The sequence below is a fragment of the Ambystoma mexicanum genome, chromosome 6p (genome assembly GCF_040938575.1).
Source record: "Ambystoma mexicanum isolate Mex_15411 chromosome 6p, UKY_AmexF1_1, whole genome shotgun sequence".
Taxonomy (NCBI): Eukaryota; Metazoa; Chordata; class Amphibia; order Caudata; family Ambystomatidae; genus Ambystoma; species Ambystoma mexicanum.
This window is the reverse complement of record NC_090935.1, coordinates 402299588-402325163: the sequence shown is the minus strand read 5'-3', so window position 1 is coordinate 402325163 and position 25576 is coordinate 402299588. Positions and strand designations below refer to the sequence as shown.

Genomic DNA, 25576 nt, shown 5'->3' with positions numbered 1-25576 from the left:
ACTTACCATCACCCAACATGGTAAATCACCTCTCCTGGGTGTCACTATGTGTTTTCACATAAATCATAAACTTATTTTGTTTTATTTTTGTAACTGCCTATTAATGTATGCATAATGGATGTGAATTGAATATCCTCAATACTATTTGGCCATTTATGTCACTTCACTGGGTATACCAAATCACTATCACACCAAATCACTAAAATCACAGCCTTGAAAAAGACTCAGGTTGAAACGCGCGTCAGCTGTGTAAACGTAACATCATGTTATAAATATCATCTCTACATCCAATGATGTTTCTCATTGGTGCAGACCAAACCAACGAATAAAACAACCTCATGGTTGACAATCACCAAAAAAACTTGACTAATTCATTACTTGTGTAAGCTGTCTTTCAACTACTACTGGATTATCGAATCCTACCAGCGCCTCACTAGTCCAGAGTTTGCCAAAATCCCACACATTTTCTAATCAACCAGGAACCCCGGAGTTGGTCCCTTGACAAACTAGGACTCGGGCTGCAGGTCGAACATAGTCAACAACTGACTAAAAGGTGCGCAGGCGTGAGGGAGTCCCGCTGTTCAAAAACTCCACCCATGCCAAAACTACTTTTCAGGAACCGGATCCCCCGCAGCACCTGACCCAATATGGCTGACTATCTGGAATCAAGAAAAACTGACACTAAGAATCTCTTCGCACCGAAAGGATCCACAGTGCATGCATTCCCACCTACCCCAAGGGCGCCGGACAATCTAAGGCAACATTTCATAAAACTAGAAAGACTTTGTACCAAGGAAATAAATCAATTTTGGGAGTGATTTACCCTCCAAACTTACCTGGAACAAGAAAAAATCCCAAGGGGCTTAAGAATTATTATCTTTCCTGACTTCACCGACCCAGATGACACAGATCTGGCTGCCAAATGGGAAGATAATCTTGTTATGGGCTCCAAAATTATGATGGAATTACTCCTAGAGCATGCAGATAGAGCACATGGGAGATTGGTCATACAGATTGACCAACTCAAAGAGGACATCGCAAACAACAACGCCCCTGCGGCTAACAAAGACAAAAATTACAAAACGATGTACGAAGTCCTGCAAATCCACCAAGATGAAGTTAAAATCAGAAAATGCAGGAAATTCGCCAGAGATGAAAGAGATTATCAAGACAATAGAGTCTTTACCTTCCAACCAAAATTTGACAACATACATGGAAACAACTCAAAAGATAGCTCTGTATCTAGCTACCCAGCAACATCAGACGCTGACAGTGAACCAGAACCTGAACAACAACCAGAAGATAATGAAGACTGTGATCAGGTACTAGAAACAGCACAAGGAGAAACAGAAGGAGCAACAATCGCAATCGAAAAAGAGAAAGCTGGAGGTATACCAAGACTGTCCAGACAGCACGATCAGAATAGAAGCATTGGCTACAACTTTATTGACGAGATCCAGCGGTACAGGAAAGGTACCAGAGCACCACAACAAAAACAGCAACAACAACAACAACAAAAAAACAACAAACAAGTTCATTTTTTAGGGCCTATCTGGGGCAACATACCACCAACATTAGAACCAAGAGAGGAGAGAGAGCGGGGACCAAGAAACGCCCAAGAAGAACAAGAAAGCGCTATCAGACTAACAAGATCCAAAACACAACAAGAGCAACAAGCACCAAGGTAACATATCTAGTGACAAACCTCTCCAAGTATATCCTCTCTGAACATTATTCAGAAATTCTGAACAAAGGTCTTTCCTTTGCACCAGCCAAACACACCAAATTTGTAGACGCTCAAATTGATCTATTCAAATACATCAGGAAACTCAAGCTGAAGAATTTTTTCTCTAAGCAAGTCAAGTGGAAACAAACTAAAACGGTAGCAGTACCCCTGAACACTTTAGACATGGAACACCTCGAATATACCCTTCTTTTGACAAATCTGGACCAATCACCAGACAAAGAAAGGCAGACCATGTCACAAACCATGCTAGATCTGAACATCGAGGAAAGCAACTTAAAAATACCAGAAATGAAGCAGAAATCCAAATTTACCCCCAACTTACAAGGGGACAATGCTATAGACATCTTCAGCCAGGCAGTCACAAGAGACCTCCAAACATTAGAGGATCGTCTGAGATCAAATCCCTTGAGGAGAGCAGACAACATCACTAGTAAGGAACGCCTTGCACTCAAAAAATTACAGGACAACCATCAAATTGTAATCAAGGAAGCAGATAAGGGCGGCAACGTGGTCATAATGGACAGAGCTGACTACGTCAGAATGGCCATTACCCACCTAAACACCCCAGGTTGCTATGACACCATTAATAAGAATCCAACAAATGAAATCATAATGGAAGCAAGCAACATGCTTGCCAAATGGCACAAACGTGGACTCTTGTCAGACGATGAAATGAAATATCTACAGTCCTCGCACCCCAGAATGCCTACTATATACTTCCTGCCCAAGATCCACAAGAAATTTGACCCTTTCCCGGAAGGACGACCTATTTTGAGCGGGATTGGTTAGATCACTGAACCTCTCAATAAAATACATTAACAATGTCTTGGCACCTGAGGTACCCAAGATACCTACTTTTTTATGAGACACTATGCACACCTTGCTGATCCTACAAGAAATTGTATGGAACGATGAGTACACTCTTGTAACCCTCGATGTCAAAGACCTGTACTTGTCCATAGACCATGGACTAGCCCTCAAAGCCATTGATTTTGCCTTCACTAAGTCATCAGCTTCATTCTGGTCACATCTGGAACTCACTAAAGAACTCTTGGAATTTTCACTAACTAATACCATCTTCTTATTTGACCAACAGTACTACAAGCAAACAAAAGGCATAGCCATGGGGGCCACATATGTACCCTCCATGGCTAACCTTTTCATGCACCACTACGAGCAAGTACATGCCTTCACTAACCAGGATTTTAACAAACTGATCCACACTTGGATACGATATATTGATGATATCCTGATGATCTGGCGTGGAACAAAAGAAGAATTGGAGTCATTCAAACTCTACTTGAATCAAAACAACTTTGGCATTGAATTAACAAGATTTTCAAGCAAGGAAAACATTGATTTTCTTGACATTACTATCACATCAGCGGGTCAAAGGCTCACAACCTCGACTTACAGAAAACCAACAGAAGTCAACTCAGTCCTACTTGCTTCAAGCTGCCACAAAATATCTGTAATCAATAACATCCCCAAGGGGGAATTTCTCTGAGCCAAAAGAAACTGCCAGCATTTGGAAAGGAATGTACAACACTCAGCAAACGTTTCCATGAGAGAGGATATCCGGAACAATCAATTCAAGCAGCTCTAACCATGGCTAACAACAGAGAATGTAGCACACTCCTTACCCCTAAAGTACACACCAGCAATGAGACAACAAAGGACAGCCAAATAAGATACATCACTCAATTCTGTAGTGATAGCCATCAAGTACAAAAAATCCTCAAAAGACACTGGCATATCCTAACAATTGATGAAGACATTAAGGGATGGATCCCAGACAAACCTACGCTTACTTATACCAAGGCCAGAACACTCAAGAACATTCTTAGTCCATTATTCTTGGCACCAATCCCAAAAACTGACACTAATTGGCTCACCAGCCACAAACCAGTAGGTTTCTACAAATGTGGAACCTGCTCCATGGGTAAATTTGCCACCACAACCAAGACTGTGACTTTTAACACCACCGACACGCATAAAATTGGGCAATATATTAATTGTAAGTCAAAATTTGTGGTTTATGCTATCAACTGTGTCTGTAATCGCAAGTATATTGGAAGCACAAAAAGAGAGCTCAGAACAAGGATCAGGGAACATCTGAACTCCCTGCACTCTCAAGACACCAGATATCCGCTGGCATTACACTGGCAAGAAAAACACCAGTGGGACAATAAGGAAGATATCACCTTCATGGGTCTGGATAAAATACCAATCAACACAAAAGGTGGAGACAGAGAACTCCAACTACATCAGAGAGAAGCGAAGCTGATATGCAAATTTCGAGCTGTCACCTTTGGATTGAACAGTGACCATGATTTTCATGTTTTCTTATAAAAATGTACACATAGAAATGTAGAATTCTGCATGATCCACATTTCAAAACATCCTACAGTGAACTGTTGATTGGATCTCTTATCCAGGCCACTAAACTTCACACTACACCATCGTAGTGTCTGGTAACCCACCCACCCCATTACCTTGAACTACTTGTTCATTTTTACTGCTTCTTCTCTAACACAGCAATGGGCTAATATTGGCCACCCTTCAGCCAACGACATGTCCTTTGTTGGCCGTTTCTTTCCATGCTTTGCTTAAACCTACCCAGGGTCATCCCATTTCCCCACCACCCCAACCATCAGGGTTGATTCAGACAACTGAGTCCCAAACCCTTTTCTGCCTCTTAGTTTTTTGCCAACTAATGCAACCAACTTTAGAACGCACTCATAAACAACAAGCACTTCAAATATAGTATCACCAGGCACCCCAACCGGGGTCACTGCCTGACTTTAAACTCGGCTCCCTCTTCACTAACGAGGCACCAGTAACCAGAACGAGTGCACCGAATATGGCCTGACTATCCTCAGGCAGCCACGCTCTGCCAACTGCACTCAAATACGCCCCTCTGGCGGACCGGCTGCACAAGCTGCATGCTTAATCACCTGCCTCAGAGGATGCACACTACTGCATCGGTCCAGTCACCGCATTCTAAATAAATCTGGAATCAGGCACTGTCCATACCCACTAACCACACCAAACAAGTCACGGCAAACTAGCAATCTAATCATCAGGTACCACCTAAACACGCTAACACGCCACACCACTACCATGTCTATCCTTAAACCCTCTAAATTCCTATACGTCAACCCTGTTCATTCAACTCTCTTTCAGAACGGCTAACCAGCCCACTGGCACCCAAATTGGGAGGACCAGCTCACTCCACCTGGAAGCTCACCCTTAACTCAATTGGGTAAGGCCAAAGAACCCTTCCTCTTACAGCCTAAATTGGAATTCTCTCTAGCCATCCCATCTAACCATAACCTGTGTTCTTCTGTTCTTCTCCCTTGGTACATTGCTTCTTCTCCTCCTGTAAATCATTTTGCAATTGGCATTTTTTAATTTATCAACTACATTTTTTTGCTCTGTTCTTTCAAATATGTTCCTGTCACCCTCACTTACCATCACCCAACATGGTAAATCACCTCACCTGGGTGTCACTATGTGTTTTCACATAAATCATAAACTTGTTTTGTTTTATTTTTTGTAACTTCCTATTAATGTATGCATAATGGATGTGAATTGAATATCCTCAATACTTTTTGGCCATGTATGTCACTTCACTGGGTATACCAAATCACTATCACACCAAATCACTAAAATCACAGCCTTGAAAAAGACTCAGGTTGAAACGCGCGTCGGCTGTGTAAACGTAACATCATGTTATAAATATCATCTCTACATCCAAAGATGTTTCTCATTGGTGCAGACTAAACCAACAAATAAAACAACTTCATGGTTGACAATCACCAAAAAAGCTTGACTATTTCATTACTTGTGTAAGCTGTCTTTCAACTACTACTGGATTATCGAATCCTACTAGTGCCTCACTAGTCCAGAGTTTGCCAAAATCCCACAAATTTACATAATAATTGCCATTGATGAAGTTAAACAAGTACAAGAATCTGTTTTTGAAGTATTTAACCGACAAAAACGTTTTAAAAAATTGGCTAAACATCAAACAAATGCTCAAGAAAAGAAAACAAAAAATCAGGGAATCATAAAAAAATAAAATACCTCAAGAACTAAAAAATGTATTAGTGCCCTGACCATGCCATCACTTAACGAGAATCCCATGCAGGACAATACCAGCTCAGAAATTCTAGCTCATGATATAAATAATAATCCAAATAGATTAAACAACAATAGGGTACCAGAGGGGCCGGCTATAAATCAAAATTATCAAATAGACGAAGAGTTCATGAATCTCTTTAGGTACTCAATTACTACCATACATCAAATGTGTGAGGAAGAATCCACCATTGTTAATTGTGTCAGAGAAAGACAATCCAAATGACGAATGTCAACCCTCTGGGATAACTACGACGTGGCTGACTGTTCCAAACCAAACATTTTCTAACCTTAGAGCAGAAGAGAACACGCAATTGTACAAGCACCAAAGCTATGCATACAGGAGAAAGAAAAGTGAAAGCAGAGCACTAACCCTTAGCAAAAATGCATCAGATAGGGATGATGATGATCGGAAGGGTAAAATTGAACAATTTTTTTAATTAACCATGATAATCTAGATTGATCAGATAACCTTGTCATAACTATGATCGACAGACACAGGAAAGATCCTTTCCCGAACAGGACTACTTTTCTAACCAGCTTCCAGTCAATACCCAAACTAAATTTAATACAAACAAGAAATATTGAAGTGATCTACATTAGCAATTCGCAAAAAATGGACAGAGCAACGTTAAAAATTCCATCGCAAATGATAGAAGTCTTTGATATAACGATCAAAAAATCATATATAACTGTTAAAAACAGCTATGAAAGACTTGCGCAAGGGCATAAAGAATATGGGGATAAACAATAGAGAGGACATGAATTACTCATATATTGCAAGGGAACGAGAGGAAATCTAAAACAAGATGTTTTTTGTGAATCCATTAAATCAACTACATACATAACGAAATGGACTTGACTCAAAAAAGCAATAAGAGACACCAACCATAGAGTAAATAATTAGAGCCAAATACAGCTCCTTTAAGATGGCAGTTTGGAATCCCAGGGGTTTTAAACACCTGCTGAAAATAACCGTGAAACACCCATTATATAAATACAACATCATTATTCTTCAAGAAACCTGGATCTCCTCGCAACCTGTCTTAACCAATTAGAAAACATGCTGGGTACCAGCCATTAAACAAGCCAAAGGAAGACCCATCGCAGGTCTTCTAGCTGCCCTTCGAATAGATGCTGGTGGCAAATTAACGGCTTGGCTAACGCCTCACCCTTGCATCCAATTGTTCAAATTAGAATTCTCAGAGAATAGACATCCAATTATCCACCCATACTGCTATAATACATTTATACTGGAATTCTGCCATCATAACTGTTGGTGACTTCCTCTCAAATATGTAACTCTGATGTTGGATACCATTGATAGCGAGCAGAATCATTATACCATCCTAATTGTAGGGGATTTAAATATAAGATGCATCCGCTCAATAATAAACAACACTCATGAAAAAGCCTCAGATGGATGAATCTAATGGTGGAACAAAACTTCACTATTTCTAATGGCACCATCCTAAGGGACTCTTCCCCCTAAACCCACCTGGAGCAGAAACGATTCAGCCGCCATAATAGATTATGTTTTCATCTCGACGCAGGACATAAATCACATAAGGAGTTTCACTGTCATAGCCTCAAATGAAAGTGACCATAATCTGCTTGAAACAACAAGGGAGAAAATAGCAAGCCCCACAAAACAATATTACAAAAACGATTCTATAGTGGATTGATTTAGGGAAGCTGGGAATGGAAAACGATTTATCGTTGGCCAATGGGAGAAACAGAATAAAATGCACCAACATTAAACTGAAACAACTGCCAGCCAAAATGTCAACTCATCCCACATCATGTGCAAATGGGAACCCACAAATCAGAGATTCCCTATAAAATCACTTTTTGGCGATGTTTCTTAAAAAGAAACAAAAGGGTCTTTGTGATGAAATCGTCCATAGACACTTCTATGACCCTTAAATCAGGCTGCTAAAAGCAAATATGAGGAGAGATTTTTTAAAAAAAATGGTAGCATGCGCTACAAAATCTTCTAAAATTCGAACTGCATATAAGAAACTCTTAAAACAACGACAAGAAGGTAATGAGAATATGCTCAAAACCATATCCTTAAAATCAAGTGTGTCCTTTAGCATCATGATTAAAGAATCTGCCTATAAACTGTGCCTCAGGTGGTACATGCCCCCGTACCGCTTTCACAAGATCACTAAGACGTATTTGCCAAACTGCTGGAGAAATTGTGCAGAGAGTTGAGACTTAATTCACATGTGGTGGACATGCCCTAAAGCAGTGGCCTACTGGAAGGAAATACTGGGCCACATAAAAGACATCTCTGGAGTCGAACTCCCGAGGTCCCCAAAAACCGTCCTGCTAGGTGTCCCTATAGACGGCAAATATGCAATGTCAGGGGCGACAGCCACTCTCATCACTCACCTGCTATCAGCGGCAAGAATTACCTTAGCGCAGAACTGGAAAAACGAAGAGGGCCCCGTAACAGCATGGTTGTGGGTTAAGGTCTGGGGAGTGATGGCCATGGAGAAAATATGCGCTCTCAGTGCCGGAAAATACCTAAAATTCTTGACGGTCTGGACTTCATTCCACAAGTGGGTGCGCGAAAGAGGCCCAATACTTCAAAGCCCGTCTTCTCAGGAACACACGTCATATAAGTTCCACCAACAGAAAGAGGGAACAAACACAAATCAAACCCTAACCATGGACCTCACACATGTCGATCTCTGTATTTTTGAAGTTATGGTTAAAGCAGGGAGAGGGGTGGGTATGGGGAGGGGAGAGGTGGGAAATGGGTGAAGGAACTGAAAAATGAAAAATGAGAACATTCAAAGGCTAAGAGACTTTGACCATCTTTGAACAATATCATAATGAGAGAGAGGCTGTGCAGTAACGATAACTTAATTATTCTGCACTGTTTTTCTTTGTGGTATCTGTATGCCTGTGATCCAAAAATAAAGGGTTTAAAAAAATCAAGTGTGACATTTATTGAAAGCAGCCAATAGTAATGGGACTTCATCTCTCTTATTGAATGCAATAAGTGAAAGAATATGGGTAGATCACTTTTCGAAGCTCTTTGCGGACCCTGATAGTCTGACCAACACAGAGATACCACGGACCAACATAAAAGCACTCGAAAATTGATTGAAATTTCATGCTTAAAATTAAAACACTTAGCTCCTCACACGCACCAGGGCCTGATGGGCTTTCTAATGCAACATTAAAAGCCCATTCAGAGCATTGGGCAAACATCTTAAACACCATATATCAAACGATTGCATGCACTGGAATCATCCCGTCATCTTGGCAACAATCAATCCACATTCCTATTTTTAAAAATAATATAGGAAATATCCCACTAATTATAGGGCATTGGCTTTATTGGATTCTCCAGGTAAAATATATGCCAGACTATTGCTTAGAGACATGCAAAAATGGTTAAAGACGGCCAAGATGCTGGACCCTCCATCAATCAGGCTTAATCAGTGGAGTAGGCACTGCCACCAACTTTTTTTTTTTTTAAATATATTTTATTTTATTTTAAATGAAAACAGTACAAAACAAACTTGTGGCATTATGTACAATAGGACAATTGACAATTAAAAAAACACAACACTGCACTCCCCCCGTCCCCCCCAAGAGCTTATCAACAGGGTAGTTCTGTATCGACCTGGAGTGGCCGGGTGTCATCCTCCTCCGAGGCAGTAGGTTCCCCCTGCACCCCAAACAGACCAGTAACTAACAACCTCCAGGCTACTAGGTTGCCCACATCCTCCTCCCCGCATTTACTGCATGCTTCTTGCCAAACCATGGTTTCAGCTTCCGCCCATTTTTGCAGATCCCTCCACCACATCTCTATCCTGGGTTTGTAGCATTGCTTCCAGTTCATGGCTATCCTCCTCTTAGCGAGTATATACGCTAGGTCTCTCAGTTTCCCCAGATGTCTGGTGTTCTTCGGTCTGGGGAACCCCCCTAGGAGGCAAGCCCAGGCCGTGTCAATGCTTATCGGGACCCCTTTGTCTGCTAACTTCTGTGACACTTCTCCCCAGAAGACTTCGATTACTGGGCAGGACCAGAACATATGCGTCATGTCCGCGTCCTCCTCGTTACATTTCGGACATGCTTGTCTGCCTGTGTTCGCAAACTTAGCTATCCTTTTGGGGGTCATGTACGCTCTGTGCGTGATATATAGTTGGATTTGCTGTAATCTAGCATTTCTGGACACTTTTTTATGATATCCCATAGCCCGTTCCCACATCCCATCAGTCATCTGAGTCCCCACCTCCGTTTCCCATTCTAGTCTCAAATCCATCAGGTCCTTTCCCACCCGGGACATCACCACCTCATACAATCTGGAAATCTCGTGTCCGCCCTCTGATATATCATATATCGTGTCAATCAGGGCGTCCGGATCCTCCGCTAACACCGTCTCAGGCCAAGATTTTCGGATAATCTGTACCAACCTGAGATATGTAACGTATTGGCCCCCATGTAACCCAGTCTCATCTTTTAGGTCTGCAAAATCCTTGATGGCCCCATCTTGCCATATATCTCCTAACGTGGCCAACCCAACCGATTCCCAGTATATTCTGATCATTTTCCTAAGTTGGCTATCCCCTGCAGTCAAGGCGACCAGTGGCACCTGTGGCGAACACGGGTCCAGGCTTTCCAGTAGCCGACATGCTCTGCGCCACATTCTCCACCCAAGTAACAGCATGCCAGGGCGAACATTTAAGTCCTGTCTAGGGACCCAGATGATCTCCTTCAAATAAAACGGGGCGCAATCTGTCCCAACCAACCTAGACTCGGGAGATTCCTCATCAGAGAGCCACTGTGTAACATATTGCAATTGGCTCGCTACATAATAGGCCTCAAAATGCGGTAATTTGATCCCTCCTTTATCATGAAAGTTTTGCAGCTTCCACAGTGCCACTCGGTTGCTAGTGCCGTGCCATAGGAAGTCCCTACACATACTATCGAGTTTGGTAAAGAACCTCCTAGGTATTAAGTATGGTATGTTGTTGAAGAAATGCAACAGTCTAGGCAGGACAACCATTTTAAGCAGCGCCCCCCACCCCATCATTGCCAGCGGCAGCTTCTCCCAAAATCGCCTGGCCGCACGGATTTTATCCACAGCAACTGCATTATTGTGCAGATGTTCATTTACCACAGTATGATATATGTCTATTCCGAGGTATCGGAAGGACACGGTTGCCCAAGGCACGGGCAATACCAGTAAGCGTTCCGTGGGGACCCTCGCATAATACCCTAGGGGGAACATGCTCGACTTGCCGGGATTAACCGCTATGCCGGACAATTCGGCATTCTTCTGCATGACCTCCAAAACATACTGGAGGTTCTCCTCCGGATATTTTAGGTACAGCAGCAAGTCATCGGCATATAGGGATATCAAGTGGCTCTCTCCTCCCATCTCGATGCCCACCAGGTCATATTGCTGTCTGAGATATACCGCTAAGGGTTCCAGGGCCAATATGTATAACATCGGGGACCAAGGACATCCCTGTCTAGTACCCCTACTAAGGCGCCACTTATCGGATATCACCGATCCCGTGCGCACCCTAGCCGTTGGCTGGCTATACAGCAGCCTCGCCCATCTGATATAGCCTGGCCCGAACCCGTATTCCCCCAGGACCGCGAACAGCCACGGCCACCTCACCGAATCAAATGCCTTGACTGCGTCTAAGGAAATCACTGCCATTTCCTCATCCCTTCTGTTCCCTTCTTCGATCACCCGGTGAAGCCGCCTATGATTATGGGTTATATTCCTGCCAGGAACATAACCTGTCTGATCCGAGTGTATCAGTCTGCCGATGACCTTGCGTAGCCTGTCTGCCAGGACCGCTGTCAGGATCTTACTGTCTTGGTTCAACATCGACAGCGGTCTGTACGACCCACAGTGTTGTCTCGGCTTGTTAGGCTTGGGAAGCGGCACGATCAGCGCCTCTCTGAGCGTGTCCGGCAGTCGGCCTTCCTCAAATGATTCGTTATACATCTCCAGCATAGGGGGGAGTATCTCTGCGCTATATGTTTTATAGAACTCACTCGGGAGCCCATCAGTGCCCGGGGTCTTGCAAGTAGGCAGCCGTTTCACCACCTCTTCCAGTTCATCTAGCGTAATGGGACCATCTAACTCCTCCCTTTCCTCTGCACTAATTCTAGGCAATTCCATATCTTCCAGTGTGTCCCTGATCTTATCCAGATTGTCTTCCCCTTTGTCCTCATACAGCGCTTTATAATAGTCTAAGAAAGCAGCGTTAACCTCTTCCTGAGTGTGAACCTCCTCCCCATTTTCCCTTTCTATCATCATGATTGGGGCCCTAGGGGTTTCCCTCTTGTAAAGCCATGCCAGTAGGCGACCAGTTTTGTCACCGCCTGCATGCTGCCTCTCCACGTATTTCTTGTAGTTGAGGCAACAAAGCCGTTCCCAGAGCTCCAAACATTGTTGCTGTAATTCAAGTACTAGGTCTGTGTCCCCCCCCCCGCTCTGGTACATTCACGCTCCAATTCTTTCTCCACTTTCTCTAGCTCAGCTAGAACCCCCCCTTGCAGGCCCTTTGATTTGGAAATAGCGTCGCCCCTCAATACCACCTTGAAGGCCTCCCAGAGTGTACTAGCCGAATCTACACTGCCCGCGTTCTCCTCAAAGTACCGTATAATTGCCTCTCTAATATCCTCCCTAAAGACCGGGTCTCTAAGCACCTCTGCCCGAAGGCGCCATGTTGGTATCCGCCCTCTGGGACGGCCATATTGCCAAGCCATCACCAAGGGCGAATGGTCCGACAGGACCCTCGCTCTGTATTCAATCTGAGTAGTTGCTATCGCCACTTCTGGCGTGGCAAAGAAATAGTCTAGTCTCGTATGCAACTGTTGAGGGGCCGAATAATGAGAGTACTGCAAGGCGGTGGGGTGTTTCAATCTCCAGACATCTTCTAGTCCAAAATCGTCTAATAGTACCCGTAAAGCCCTAGCCGCCGGGGTGGGCCTGTCCACTTTACTATCGGACCTATCTATCTTGGGGTCAAGAACACAGTTGAAGTCCCCCCCCCCAGATAATCGGTTCCTCTGCACACGGGCCCAGGCATGTACATAAAGTCCTGAAGTATATAGCAGTATTCTGGTTGGGGGCATATGTATTAATAATACTCAGTCCTCTGTTCTCAATCAGTGCCCTTAGTATTACCAGCCTACCCTCCGTGTCTACCTCCTCTCGTACAATTCTGAGTGGGACATGCAGGGCCACCCAGATCAGCACACCCCTGGCATAGGCCGAGTACGGGGAGCCCACCACCGTGCCATCCCATTTTTTCTTTACAAGGTCTAGTTTATGTTGGGTCAGGTGCGTTTCTTGTAGCAGGGCAATGTCGATCTTCTGTCGTTTAAGATACAACATGACTTTATTTCTTTTCAGATAACTATTGAGTCCGCGGATGTTCCAGGTGGCAATCTTAAGGTCTCCCATGGCAATTATGTGTCTTCCCACCCCATTTGCAGGAACCTCCAGCAGTTCGCATGACACAGAAGGCGTCCCACTGCAGCCACTCCGCGAATAAGCTCATTCCCCAACTAACTACACACACAACCAAACCCCAACTCCCTCCCCCCCCCTCACCCGCCCTCCCCCCAACACCACACACCCCAACTGTTGCCCAGCTTCAACAACAGAGCTCAGGCACCCCCACATCTAGTTCCGCAATCACCGATCAGTGCACGGAGCCCAGTAGGGTGAGGTCGCCCTAATGGCCACCTAACCTAAGCTATTGTGGGGAAAGAGTATCGCTCCATGGGGCTCCCGTTCGGTAATAATCCCAGTGTTTGCGACAAACAGTACAACCAACTGACCTTCCATACCGAAGGTTCCGAACCGACTATAATCAAGTCTCAAAGTCCATGAGTTGCGCCATCTTGCGATGCCATTTTACACCTTCCGCAGCTCCTCCGAGTCCTTCTTGGGCCGGTCCGCCGATTCCTGGGGGCATCCCTGTGTGTCGAGCCACTCCATGGCGTCCTCTGGGGTCTCGAAAAATAAAGTTTTATGCGCCTGTATAACCTTCAGTTTTGCAGGATAAAGCAACATATATTTATAACCTGCCTCCCTCAGCCTCCGTTTCACAGTCCCAAAGTTCATGCGGCTCCGCTGCACAGCTAGAGTGTAATCCGGATACGCCGTGATGTTTGCTGCTCCTCTCTTAATCGCGCCTCCCTTTCGAAAATGTTCCAATATTTTTTCCCGATCGCGGTAGTGAAGAATTTTGGCAATCATGGGTCTAGGCGGGTTTCCGGGAGGCGGCCTCCTCGTTAAGGCTCTATGCGCTCTTTCCACTGCGAAGCCTTGGGATAAGGCCCCTCCGGGTATCTCCTGCAGTAACATGGTCTCAACAAAGTCAGTAGGGTCGCGGCCCTCCGTCCCCTCCGGTAGGCCCACAATGCGGATATTGTTGCAACGGGCTCGTCCTTCCGCCTCCTCCGCTCTACTTTCCAAGTTGCCCACCCTTTGGATTAGGGCGTGCAGTTTTGCCTTGTGGGTGGCGCAGTCCGCCGTATTCGGGCCAACTTCTTTTTCCAGGGACTCTGTGCGCTCTGCCAGAACCCTAACGTCCTGTCTCAGCAGATTGACGTCCTCCTGGACCTCCCCAACTTTGAGGTCCAATGCCGTTTTTAATTTGGAGACAGCCAGTTCTAATTTCGACTCCCAGGCTGCTCTCAGGTCCGCAATCGCCGCCAGGATTTCTTGATTAGAGCTCGAAGGCGTCGCGCCACCCACGGCCGATGCATCTTTATTCTTGGTGGCGTCCGGGCCCGGAGACGTCTTGGTGAAGTCGTCCAGCGTGGGCTGTTTCGCCTTGGGTCGCACTGCCTTACTTGACATGGTTTTGGGGATGTGCAGGTCTTTCGAATGATGAGTGGGCGCACTGCACGCTGGCCTCATCAAGTCTTCCCGCTACTCTTTTCTATTCCGTCTCGGGCCTATGTCGGCCATTTTGAGTCGCCCTTTGTCCTCAACGTCTCTCGACTTTTCTTCTCCAATCTTCGCCGCCGTAGCTACTATGTCCTCCAAAAGTTCACAGTGCATTGGTAGCACTTTCACACGCCGGCATGCGTATCGTCGGTGTTCAATAAGCAGTCACACCGCACTAATTTGTCCGGATCTGTTCAGGATCTCGGGAGCTCCGCTGAAACGCGTCCTCCTACATGGCTCTCGTAGCCACGCCCCCAGGCACTGCCACCAACTTATTAGTAATATCAGCACTAAAAGAACAAGCAACCAATACAAAACAACCGCTCTATTTAGCCTTTGTTGACTTCAAACAAGCGTTTGACTCCATATTACTCACATTATTATGGGAAAAACTAATAAACTCAGGCTGCCCGAATTACATTCTAAACTTAATACACCAATTCTATACCAACATGTCTATCAGAGTTAAGCTCAATCAGAAAGGTCACTTGTCATGTCCCAACAAGACATATCGGGGCTTAAAACAAGGATGTATACTTGCATCAACATTGTTTAATTTTTACATCAATGGCTTCACTTTTCATCTAAGAAATTGAAGATCCTTTCAGCCCAAATTGAGCTCTTATCCAATAGCCTGGCTCCTCGCTAGGCGGATGACCTGGTGCTGGCGGACCAAACCCCAATTGGCCTTCAAAGGCAACTTCAAGCATTCCAAAAGTATGCAATTGAAAATAAACTGGTAATAAACACCAAGAAAATGAACATCTTGAAATTGCAGTGAAGGAAGGGTGCCATAAATTGTCCGAATTTAAGTGGTCGATAGACTCAGACCCACTAACCGTCACTCAATACATAGGAATCAACATCAATAATAACAAAGTGGATATGCCATATAAACTAGAAATAAAACACAAAACACAATCTCTAAGCTCACAAGCAAAGACCATTCATTGCAAAAATGGAAAATTCTCGTATACGCTAGTGCTGATATATTACAAGCAAAAAATCATGCCGACCATAACTTATGGAGCGCAATCTAAGGTCGCTCAAAACCAACCCATTTGGGATTACATAGAAGGCATGTTTTGGGAATCATTGCTGCAGGTGCCAAACAGCTTCCCTATCACCATTATACCACTCAAAGCAATAGTGTGGTGGAATACTCTATACTTATATAGAAAATGCCTAATGCAAGAATCGTTTGAAAATACGCTGATTCCAGCCATCACGCTGTCCATGAATAATAACACCTGCAAATATCTTGACTCCTGGAGGAATCATTGTAGACTGATCATGGAAAAAGCAGACATTGATAACATCACTCTAACAACCAATCCTGACTGAGCAAAGGAAAAGCTCTGCTATCATGACTGGTCTACCACGATGACAAAATGCAGAGCGTATAAAATGTGCAAATATACAAACTTCCCCTTAAAAAGTATTGTCCAAATTTCAAAATATCTACAGAAATGTCTTGATAAACAATACCAGGCTCAGATATTGAGATTACGATTCAATTTATGGCCAACTAGAGCAGTTCTTGCTGCTCGAGATAAGGATAGGGAGAGCAATGCAAAATGTAGATTCTGCAATTCTGAAAGCCATATTGAGACACTAGAAGATTTGCTAGCGCGATGTAGCAATCTAATAAATTTCCGCAAGGACTAGTACTATACATTTTTCAATCACAGTCCTCATTCCACGCTGCAACTTCGGAGGGGCAGGAGCCCTCTCCCTGATCCAGTACCTGATCCTGCATTGGCTATATGAAAAAACAGCCACGCGACTTCTGCTTACAAATCTCCTGCAACCGCGGCGGTAAGCACGCCTGCCCCGCACCCTGTGCATACTACGTGCACATATTGTAGTTTCTCTCCCATATCAGCTGGGGTGCACCGAGCAGCCATGAGGAACCGTCCCAAAATGGCAGCCCGCACCTAGCATCTTGTTGCCAAGCAACACTCACAGCCTGGGATAGGCTACACCGATCCTTATTTTCAGCAGCTCGCCACCGGAAGGTGAGAGTTGGCGCACCCCCAAGGGCCGGCCACCATAAGGGTAACTAAATGTCTGCACCTGTCCGCGACGGGCCGTGCTGATGCCGTGCCACCTACGCTCTGCAACCCACAGGGTGCCACCCTGCACACTGCCATCACAACAGACCACGCTATGCGCCAGAACACCTTGGAAAAGTAAGGATCTCGTCAAAAACATGTCATACTCCACTTATGGTAATAACCCTGGCACGTAATACCCCAAGGTTCGCTACAGAATCAATCTTCCCAGGAATAGTAGACAAAACACGCCTGCTCTCTTATACCTTATCCCCACCCAGTACTTCTATCACTGTTTGCTTCTAACACTGAACACTGTGTGCAATTTGCAGTCCTATCTCTGCCGCATCTCTAACACAATGCATTGCACCATCCTGCCCTGTGAGGTACACAACCTCACAACGTCAGACTGTTGTCTGCTGCATCTAGCCTCTGTACTGCCCATTGATTGATAGCTGCATTTAGCGTCTGTACTACTGCATACTAATTGATTGTTGCATCTAGCCCTGTACTGCCCATTAATTGATAGCTGCATTTAGCCTCTGTACTACTGCCTATTAATTGTTTATTGCATCTAGCTACCATAGTAGCCTGAATCCAGATTGTTGCCTCCAGCCACTAATTTAGCCCAATAACTGACTGTTGCACCTTGCCAAATGTCTGTATATTGATTGTTGCATACCACCACTGAACTAGCCTGCTAATTAAACTGAATGTTGCTCCAAACGCTTCCTGCCACCCTATTAACTAGTGCTTCTATCCCAGCCACTACCCTTGATATGACCACTGTGCCAACCCACCGCCGCCCACCACCCCACGGCTGCATACTCCCACTCAAGCCAATGTATCCAACCACTCCACGCAAAGCGCTCTGCAGACCAACATGCCAAAACACACCTCTCATCCCACCTCTTCCCTACAACTCATTACACTAGCTGTCACACTACCAACTCTCTCACACTCAACCACAACCATGTTGACCACACCCCTCACACCACCCCTCTCACTGACATCCCACATTTCTAAGAATCCCACCAACTCCACCACATTTATCAATCACAGTCCTCATTCCACGCTGCAACTTCGGAGGGGCAGGAGCCCTCTCCCTGATCCAGTACCTGATCCTGCGTTGGCTATATGAAAAAACAGCCACGCGTCTTCTGCTTACAGATCTCCTGCAACCCGCGGCGGTAAGCACGCCTGCCCTGCACCCTGTGCATACTACGTGAACATTTTGTAGTTTCTCCCCCATATGAGCTGGGGTGCACCGAGCAGCCATGAGGAACCGTCCCAAAATGGCAGCCCGCACCTAGCATCTTGTTGCCAAGCAACACTCACAGCCTACACCGATATAATAGGCTAAACCGATCCTTATTTGCAGCAGCTCGCCACCGGAAGGAAGGTGAGAGCCGGCACACCCCCAAGGGCCGGCCACCATAAGGGTAACTTCCTGTCTGCGCCTGTCCGCGACGGGCTGTGTTGATGCCGTGCCACCTACGCTCTGCAACCGACAGGGTGCCACCCTGCACACTGCCATCACCACAGATCACGCTACACGCAAGAACACCTTGGAAAAGTAAGGATCTCGCCAAAAATGTTTCAGACTCGACTTATGGAAATAACCCTGGCACGTAACACCCCAAGGTACGCTACGGAATCAATCTTCCCAGGAACCTCTTCCCATAACCTCTCACTCACTCGAGCCCACACGACTCACACAGAAATCAGGAATTTAAGACTAAGAACATGCAATTACCCTTTGTCCATTCCCAGCTTCCCTAAATCAATCCACTATAGAAACCTCTCACTAGGCCACTGCACCAAAGCTGCCTACTCCGCTCCTACTAAACACGCTCTGTGTAACTCAGCAACCACATCCCTAACCTCACCTCAATGCCCAGTCACACCACCACTGCGGCCCCCTAAACCTGTGCTCATGATCCACAAAGGCACAACCAAACCCACATCCACATTAGGCCACACCACTACCCACACCCTCTTATCCTCTCCTAATAAGACTAAAACCACTGATGCACTCAAATGTGCACTTATCAACGCCCGATCCATCTCAGCTCATGCTCTCGAAATCAACAACCTCATCATCACATCCGACATAGACCTATTGGCCATCACAGAAACCTGCCTCAATGAGGCCTCCGATCCCAGCTATCACGCTTACCCTCCCTCAAGGCTATTCCATCCTTTGCCAGGTTAGAAAGCATGCCATAGGAGGGGGTGTTGCCTTCATACACAGAAACAAACTCCCCATCAGACTGTGCAATCACACCTGGGAAGGTAACACCAACCTCCTCTCAGTCAAACTCCCCACATCAGCCAATGACACCTTAAATAAACACATTACATACAGACCACCTGGAATACCCCCCAAATTCCATGGGCACCTCCTCCACACATTAAGCAACAAATTGAAAAACTCAACCAAATCCCTCCTACTCGGCGACCTCAACCTAGGTCTCACCGACCCTAAAGACAAAGCTGCATCAGCCCTCGCCAAAGACCTCAAAAATCTAGGCTTCACACAAAACGTCACTGACCCGACCCACTCCAAAGGCTGCACCCTTGACCGGGTGGCAGACCACAACTTCTCCTCCACCATAACATCCAACCTTGCCTATCCATGGACAGATCACAACTGCATACAACTCTTCATCCCCACCAAATCCACCACCAAAACACTCTCTTATGTGCCCCCTGGCATGGTCAGAAGCTCCAAAAAACTTACGGCAGACAATTTACGTCCCCTCCTAGACATCAAGGAACTTAAACCCCCATTTTCCAATGACCCAAAGGTCCTGGCTGACATCTACTCTCGAACCCTCACAAAAGCCATTAACACCATTGCCCCTATCGAAGCAAAAAAAGAGAAAAAATCAATGGTTCAATGAGGACTTACAGGCCCTCCGTGCCAACAAACGGACTGCCCTTTCCAATTGGCAATACAACCCCTGTGAGGCTACCAGAGATGATTTTAAAAGAACCTCATTAGTATACAAAAAAACGATATTCACTGCCAAATCAAATAACATTAACTCTCTTATCTCCAAGGCCAACTCCAAGTCCAGGGAACTATTCTCCATCTTCAAAGATCTCACCTCCCCACCTGCTAGCCCCGATGAGATAACCAAAGAGCAAGCCTGGTGCAACAGTATACAAGAAGCACTTCTAAATAAAATCTCACTCCTCCAAGATAAAATACTAACCCAACGCACTCTCTTACCCAAATAAGACCTGTCGGACACACCACCCACCACTAAACAGATGCCTCCCCCTCCCCTCTTCACATTCAGAGATGTCGCTGAAACCAAAGTAACTGCGCTCATACAACACATTAAACCCTCCACATGTAAAGGTGATATTCCCACCTAACATCATTAAAGATAGCGCTGACTGCCTGGCTCCACTTATCACAGCTTTCATTAATGCATCATTCTCCTCAGGCATCGTCCCGACCAGCCTCAAAGAAGCCTGGGTCCGTCCCCTTCTTAAGAAACCATCCCTAGACCCATCATCCGCCAGCAACTACCGTCCCTTTCCTCCTTAAAATCCTTGACAAGGCCGCCCACAACCAAATCCAGCACTTTCTTGAAACCCACTCCATCCTAGGTAAAAGGCAATCAGGATTTTGCAAAGACTATGGCATGGAAACTGCCCTTCTGAACCAAATCACCAAAATAATGGACACTGGAAAAACCAGCCCTCTTACTACTACTGGACCTATCAGCCGCATTCGACCTCGTAGATCACAATAACCTCACCTCCCACCTCAATAGCGCGGCACACTTTTCTAACCATGCCACTTCCTGGATCACCTCCTTCTTAGAAGGCAGAGCAATGAAACGCTGCTCCCACCACCATCCACTGCGGTGTGCCACAGGGTTCTTGCACTGCCCCTACACTCTACAACCTGTTCACCAAGCCCCTTTTTGACAAACTTGACTCCTTCGGCATAGTTTACACAAACTATGCCGACAACACTCAAGTCCTCCTCCCACTCACAGGCTCCTACGACCATGACTCGGCAGCCCTTCTCCAGATCTACTCTACCATCCAGGCCTGGATGGCCACCAACAGTTTATTTCTCAATGGAGACAAAACCGAGATCATCATCATAGGCCCAAAAAGAAACTCTGAACAAACTCAACCCCAAATACGATAACTTCATCATTGAAAATACTACCATCCCAGTCTCCCCATCTGTAAAGACCTTAGGCGTTTATCTAGACGCCACATTATCTATGGACAAATAGGTTTGTGCCATTGCCTCTGCCCACACCACCAAACTCATAAACATCGTCAAGCCATTCCTAATTAACCAAAACTGCCTTACCATCGCTAGAGCCACTATTGGTGCCAAGCTAGACTATTGTAATGCTCTCCTAGCAGGCACCTCTGCAAAAACCTAAACCAGCTTCAGACAGTACAAAATAATGCGCTCAGAGCGGCCCTCAACATCCCCAAGAGAGATCACATTACCCAACCCAGGAGAGATGCCCACTGGCTTCTGGTTAAGGAAAGAATAACGTTTAAAACGCTTACCTTAACCCACAAATGCATTAGCCTCACCGCCTCCTCCTACCTTTTTGAAACCATTAACCACCTCCACACGCCCCAGGAGGACACATCACACCAACCAACTATGCATACCCTCAATCAAAAGGGCCAAAGCAGGAGGTATAGGCTTCCCCTATTTATCCCCCAAACTTTGGACTGCCTTGCCCAACGCCCTTCGAGCTGAAACCTCCCTTGCCGCATTCCGCAAAGGCCTCAAAACCACCCTGTTCAACTGACCCACCGATGTCCAACTGTATTCCCCTGATACTGACAATTGTAACTAAGTATGCATAAATGATTGTTAATGTACCTGCAATTCATTATTCATGCATGTAACAGCTCTTTGCTCCACTGTAACCAGTTATGATGATTTTTTTCTGTTGCATGTAACGGACTTTCTTGTAACAGCGCCACGATGCCTTTGGGCTGCTGTGCACTTTAAAAATGTTAATAAATAAATAAATAAATGAAATAATGAGTATCGCATATTAGATCAATGCTAAATGTGGATTACCACAGTCAATGCTGAACACATATCGCTGAATTTGGCGACGATAACATTCTTGGAAAGACTAAACTTGACATCATGAAAGAATGGAAAAAAAGTTTGATCCAAACTGAAATTCTAATGCAACATAAAAATCATCTGTGGGTGCTCAGAGCCCAATCATGTAGCGATCCATTCGAGCAACTCAAAACAAATCATAAGAATAATGATCTTTTTGATGGCATGTGCAATTTTACTGATAACCTTTGATTTTCTCCTATTATGTACGTACGATGATTCTACATGAACATCTTTTATTATAGTTTACTCATGATTATCTAGGTGAATGAATTTGTAAGAAAAATGTATTATTTGGCAAAGGTTTTAATTAAAGCCAAAACACAATTAAAAAAACCACGTTTTCATATTGCAGTATAAACATTGGGTGCCTGAGGAGGCGGGATGCCATGGAGGCAGTAAGGTGCGAGGAATGACTAGGGTGATTTTAGGAGACTTTGGGGGATTCGACGTTCATTCATCACCAGGTTTCTTTTTTCCGCCGATTTTTGGCCGATAAACTGCATAAAAAATATGGGGTGGGGCGGTAAAGGGATATAAGGGTTAGGGGTGTGTTGAGAATAGGAGGTAAGAAACTGAGAAAGGGGTTGGGGAAACCCGCAGATTAAAAAACACATTTCCAATGAGTTTTTTTCAGCCAGAAATCGTCAGTAAAATCTCTGATAAATAAACATGGAGATGGAATGACACAGAATCCTTTGGGGGTGGGGGAGCTGAATGCATTCCCAAAATTGACCTGAGATATGTGTGCCAAACAGAATATTGATATTTGCAAGGCACTTTTGCGAAAGTCTGTCCAGCCTTAAACACGGTTTTTTCCAAAACCATCACTAGACAGACATTTGAAACATACACAACTCACTTACATGAAACCAGACATATTCACCAGCCAGACACACGATCATAGGGTACAAATGCAAGATCATTGCCCAACAGACAGCACCATGCCCCGGACTTTTATCATAGCAATTGCACGCTTCATTTATGAACTGATGTATCACACTTTGCTTCAGCTCTCCACCTTTCTGAGGCAGGGTCCGACTCGGGCACCAATGAAAAAGTGACCGACCGTTGCAAATGACAATTTCTTTTGTAACCGGCTGAGTAGTACCCAAGGAGGAGGACTTTGGTAAAATGTGATGCAAATTGGGCATTTTAAAAAACGGTCATTCCGTAACAATGGTCAAAATGACTAGCCGCATGGTGAAATAACTTATCAAACTGGCCCATATGGGTCACAAAGTGACCCACTTTGACCCAACAAACTGGGCCACACTAGCATTTTGCTTTTTTGGGGGGTATTGCCGTATTGCCTTATAGGCCAGTCCGAGCCTGTAGAGAGCCAATCTGTCTTTCAGACCGTTGAAGCTCGTGAAGAAAGGCATAAGACTGCAGCATAGGTGGCAGGGTCTGGACGGCGTACTCACAAGCCCAAGCCACGACCATTACCCAACCATGTGTCGAGCCTTTTTGGCCTAAAGTCATCCGTAAAGGAAACGTTTTTCACTTGAAAAGAAAACATTTCGCGGGCTGCGCCTTTCCAAGTAGAGAGCGGCGCCTCATGCGCACGTGCTGACACTGGAGAGCATCTCTGTGGTGGATGAATGTGAGCGGTCAGGGGCAGGGCCGCCTTACCTTCATGCTGAGGAGACAAGGAAGAGCTGCTCTGCTGTGCTCAAAGCCCAGGGTACAGACCGCTCTCGCCGGACTCCGCTGGTCCTGGTCCACTCACTCTGCCCCTCCCCTCTCACACCATCTGGCACCCTCGCATCTCGCACATTCCTTCCTCCTCCTTCTGCCAAATGGCTTCATATTTTGTTTTCCTTTCAAACTCGCTCCGCCCACCACTTAAGACTCACAGTTACAGTTGTTCAACCTCCCCCACCCCGAAGCGAAAAGTAAGCAAAATGATTAGAGGTCCCACACAGCTTGAAGGACACTTTCCTCCAGCTGTTGGGGTCGAAGGCAGTAAAACGACCCCGTTTTTTTTTTAAAAGAGCTGTGAAGAAACAGCTGACTTTCTGCCAGACTCAACATGTAAACGAGTGTCTCTGGATATTTTCTTCCGCTAAAACACTGTGGTTTGGCGGCTTTGTCCCTAGTCCCATAATGCAGTCTTTGTTACCGTCCAAAATAATATGATGCGTTATCGGCGGGTGTGTGAGTAGATGTCCCAGACATGTATCATCATGACGCGATACTGGCAGCATCTAGAAACCAGCACTGGCAAAGCCAATCGTTTTTACTTTTTCAGTTCATGTTTTTCCAAGTTTGGTAATGAATTTGTGTCACCTCTTTTAAGAAAGAGACCAGCTAAAAAAACATACAAGCTGAACTATGAAAATGCATGTGACTATTATTGTATGAGCTGTTGGCCTCTGCTGGCTGATTAGCATGCTCCACTTGTAGCTGAGGCACAGAGCCTGTTTCCGAGGCCTCTGCAATTCCTGAGATTTCTGTACAATCCAGCAGGGCTTTATCACTGGTGTAAAACATACCTAGAAGCCCAGGTTGCCCTGGTCACTAAGCGATGTCCAACAAGCGGGTCTAACCCCGACACATCCATTGTTACAGGGTGAAACAGTAGGACCGTACCATTCCAAAAGAGAATGCAGAAATACATGACACATGAGATCAATGAGCGCATGCGTGGAAGGGCGCGGACTCCTCCTTACTATCGTTTTCAGCAACACGAGAATAGTATGCTGCACCAGATCCTACCACCCGTTTACTGGCCATGCCCGTGCAGGGAGAGCACCAACATTGACGTAGACATACTGGTTATAATGGATGTACAGAGGATCCAATAACATGAAGGATAAATGCCCGCTTTTTGTCTGAGAAACGTTTATGCAGCATTCAAGTCTTACCATTTACCTCCGGGTCAACTGCAGTTGCTGATGAACCCTGTCTGTGCCTGTGAGTCTCACAGAGAGACTGTCCATCCCTGTGAGTGTAACAAGGCGCCCTCCTTGGGGGGGCAGAATTACTCATGTAGGTTCCTTCATTTAAGCTTTATTGTAAGTCTCTTCAAGATGTTACAGAGCGAACCACTGGGTCCCATCACTCAGGGTGACTTGTCCCAATGGACGCAGGCTGGAACTTTGGCACATCATTCACACCCAAACATTCCACTGCAGCACATCAACATTCTCTCTGCTCATGCATACATAGCAAGCACAACACAACAGTAAGAGAACTCAAGTGTCATGCATACCTTAAACCCTACACTGGAACGAGGGCCCCAGTTTTGAAATGTGTAAATGGCACACGCTGATCCACATGCAGGCATCAGGTTTTCTTGTTTGATTCAGCTTAACAGAGTGAACTCCTCATAGATTACATCATGTTTTATCCTTTCAGTATCCAGTAAATCCTACATTGTTCAGTTCTTACTTTGACTTCTTTTGTGCTATTTCAACCCCAACTGGCACACCCTCCATGGAGAGGTAGCAAAAGAAAGAGCAACAAAGAAAGAAACAGAAAAGAAAGTGACACACAGAGGTTCACATATGGAGTGGGAAAGGAGAACAGATGGACAAAGT

The 25576-nt window shown here is 45.3% G+C and overlaps 1 protein-coding gene across 1 annotated transcript in view; it reads right to left on the bottom strand.

Annotated features, from left to right (window-relative positions):
• C7 (complement C7) overlaps positions 1–23848 on the bottom strand; it is a 582400-nt gene extending 558552 nt beyond the window's left edge. The window contains exon 1 of the mRNA XM_069627198.1: positions 23667–23848. Coding sequence (XP_069483299.1) covers positions 23667–23672 — 6 coding nt within the window. The 5' untranslated portion in view covers positions 23673–23848. The remainder of the gene's footprint in view (positions 1–23666) is intronic.
• Between the last annotated feature and the right edge of the window lie 1728 nt (positions 23849–25576).